Source organism: Chaetura pelagica, unplaced genomic scaffold (genome assembly GCF_000747805.2).
Source record: "Chaetura pelagica isolate M959 unplaced genomic scaffold, ChaPel_1.0 scaffold1428, whole genome shotgun sequence".
Lineage (NCBI taxonomy): Eukaryota > Metazoa > Chordata > Aves > Apodiformes > Apodidae > Chaetura > Chaetura pelagica.
Window position 1 is genome coordinate 11598 of NW_009954400.1, and position 2734 is coordinate 14331.

Sequence of the window (2734 nt, forward strand, 5' to 3'; positions counted from 1 at the left end):
CCTGCCCTCTCCAGAGGCCTGGAGCTCTGAGCCCTGGTGGCCACGGAGATCCTTGATCCTTGGTGGGGCTTCTCTCTTCATCTGCACAGAGCCCTGGGACAGGCTGTCCTGAGAGGTTGTTGAGTCTCCTCTGGAGACATTCCAAACCCATGGGCTGGGTTGGGCTGGAGGGACCTTCAAGATCATCCAGATCCAACCCCCTGCATGGGCAGGGACACCTCCCAGCAGCCCAGGCTGCTCCAAGCCCCATCCAACCTGCCCTTCAACACCCCCAGGGATGGGGCAGCCACAGCTTCCCTGGGCAACCTGGCCCAGGCTCTCCCCACCCTCACACTCCACAATTCCCTCCTCAGCTCCAACCTCCAGCTCCCTCTCCCACTTTTCATCCCTCCCCCTCATCCCATCCCTCCCTGCCCTTGGCCCAAGTCCCTCCCCAGCTTTCCTGGAGCCCCTTCAGGCCCTGGAAGCTGCTCTAAGGTCTCCCTGGAGCCTTCTCCTCTCCAGGCTCAACACCCCAACTCTCCCAGCCTGTATGAGATGTGTTCCTGTGGGTTCTACTGGAGGTGCCCGTGTTCTACCAGGAGGTTGGACCAGATGATCTCCAGAGGTCCCTTCCAACCCCCCCTCTCTTGCTGGGCTCCCCCCAGTCCTGGCTCCCGTGTCGCCCAACGGCGGCGACAGCTACAAAACAGCCCAAAAACCGGCGAGGAGGAAGAAGAGGAGGAAAGATGAAGACACACAGGAGCCACCTGCCCCAGCCTGGAAGATGTGGAGTCTCTCCAGATCGGGAAGGAAGACCCTGGCATCCTCCAGAGCCCCGTGAGCTGCCAGGGTGAAGTTGGCATCTCCCGAGGTGACCACGTCGAAGACGCACGAGTGGAAATAAACGTCCTCGACGGGCAGCAGGTCCTTGCAGAGGGCTCGGGCCACCTCAGCCTCCAGGTTCCCCCTGCAACCGGGGCTGCGGGGCAGGCGTTGGCTGTGGGGACATCCCCCCACGCAGAGCTGCAGGTCCTGCTCCTCCGTGAAGGCTTTGGCCACCTCCTCAGCTGCCCGGATGGAGAAGGAGAGTTGCGGCCCCGCCTGGCGCACGGCGATGGTGGTGCCGATGTACCCGGCCCGGATCTCCACGTGCTGCCCAGGAACGTGTTCCAGGATGGTCAAGCTGCTCCCACCTGGACGTTCCCCACCGTTGACGGACCCGTCTTGGAAGGCTGAAGGGAGGTTGTCCAGTTCTGCTTGGTAGACCTTCTGGTCGATGCATTCCTTCATGTTCTTGAAGATGATGGTGAGCTGTGGGGAGGGGGATTCAGCTGAGCTGCTGGGGGGGGGGAGCCTGGGGGGTCTGTCCCCACCCCAGCTGGGGGTGGGAGGGCACAGCAGATGCCACCTCTCCCACTTTGCTGCAGCCCCCCAGGGGAAGCACCAGTGGTTCCTGCTTCCCTTCTTTTTCTCCCTGTCTTTCTTTAAGCGTCACTTCAGCGACAGAAGAGGGAGATGATGGAGCCAAACTGGGGTGAACTTCATGCAGGGAACCCCAGGACCACCCTGGGACCCATCCCCAGGCAGCAACGGGAGAGTTTGGAGGCCTCTCTGGTCCTTTCAAGGACTTTCATCCCACTTATTCCTGCAGGCACCCATTCCTGAAGCCACCCCTGCCCTCCCCAGCACCCGGAGCAGTTTCTGCATCCCAGAGGTTCGTGGCTTTGCTGCCAAGTGTTCCATGGAGTCATGGGATGGGTTGGGTTGGAAGGGACCTGGAAGACCACCTAGATCATCCACTAGATGATCTTTAAGGTGGCTGCTCCATCCCTGGCAGTGTCCAAGGGCAGATTGGATGGGGCTTGGAGCAGCCTGGGCTGCTGGGAGGTGTCCCTGCCCATGGGGGGGTGGGACTGGGTGGGCTTTAGCTCATGGAATGGTCTGGGTTGGAAGGGACCTTAAAGATCACCCAGATAAGCCATTCAATGATCTTCCAGGTGGCTGCTCCATCCTTGGAAATGTTCAAGGATCTAATGTGGGGTTTGGAGCAACCAGGGTTGGCAGGAGGTGTCCCTGCCCATGCAGGGGGTGGGACTGGATGATCTTTAGGTCATGTCCCAACCCCCCTGCATGGGCAGGGACACCTCCCAGCAGCCCAGGCTGCTCCAAGCCCCATCCAACCTGCCCTTCAACACCCCCAGGGATGGGGCAGCCACAGCTTCCCTGGCCAACCTGGCCCAGGCTCTCCCCACCCTCCCATCCACCTTTACCTTCCTGGTGACCGTGGCGTTGGAGCCCTTGGCCACGGGCGAGCTGGTGGCTTGGACAAACAAGTAGTCATTGTCCAGGAGAGGCCAGGATCCCTCCACCCTGCAGGTGTGGAACTCATCGTGGAAGGTCCTGATGTGGGGGTCCCCGAAGGCGGCGCAGTGCTGGTACCGGGGGAGCTGCCCGTGCTTGTAGGCAAAGCTCTTCTCATAGTCACACATCTGGAGGGCCCGGAAGCTTTGGTGGTCGGGGTTGGGTGGCCGGGGCCTCGGTGGGGAGGTGGGACCTTCCTTGGAGCAGTTGTGCTGGATCATCAGGTCCTCGATGCCATGCACGGCCGAGTGGAAGGCGAGGTCCCCGCGGCAGGTGCGCGCGGTGCGGCGGGTGCAGAGCGAGTAGGAGCGCAGGGCCTGGCACCGCGCGCCCCGCGCGCCCCGCGCCTGGGAGCTGGAGGCCACGTACTCCGAGTTGCAGCGCAGGATCC

At 62.2% G+C, this 2734-nt stretch overlaps 1 protein-coding gene across 1 annotated transcript in view; it reads right to left on the reverse strand.

Moving 5' to 3' along the window:
* Positions 1-681: 681 nt before the first annotated feature.
* The window catches only part of HFE2 (hemochromatosis type 2 (juvenile)), a 3791-nt gene continuing 1738 nt past the window's right edge, over positions 682-2734 (reverse strand). The window contains exons 3-4 of the mRNA XM_010004214.1: positions 2253-2711; positions 682-1293 (exon numbers count right to left, since the gene is read on the reverse strand). Of these exons, the coding sequence (XP_010002516.1) occupies positions 682-1293; positions 2253-2711 (1071 nt within the window). The remainder of the gene's footprint in view (positions 1294-2252; positions 2712-2734) is intronic.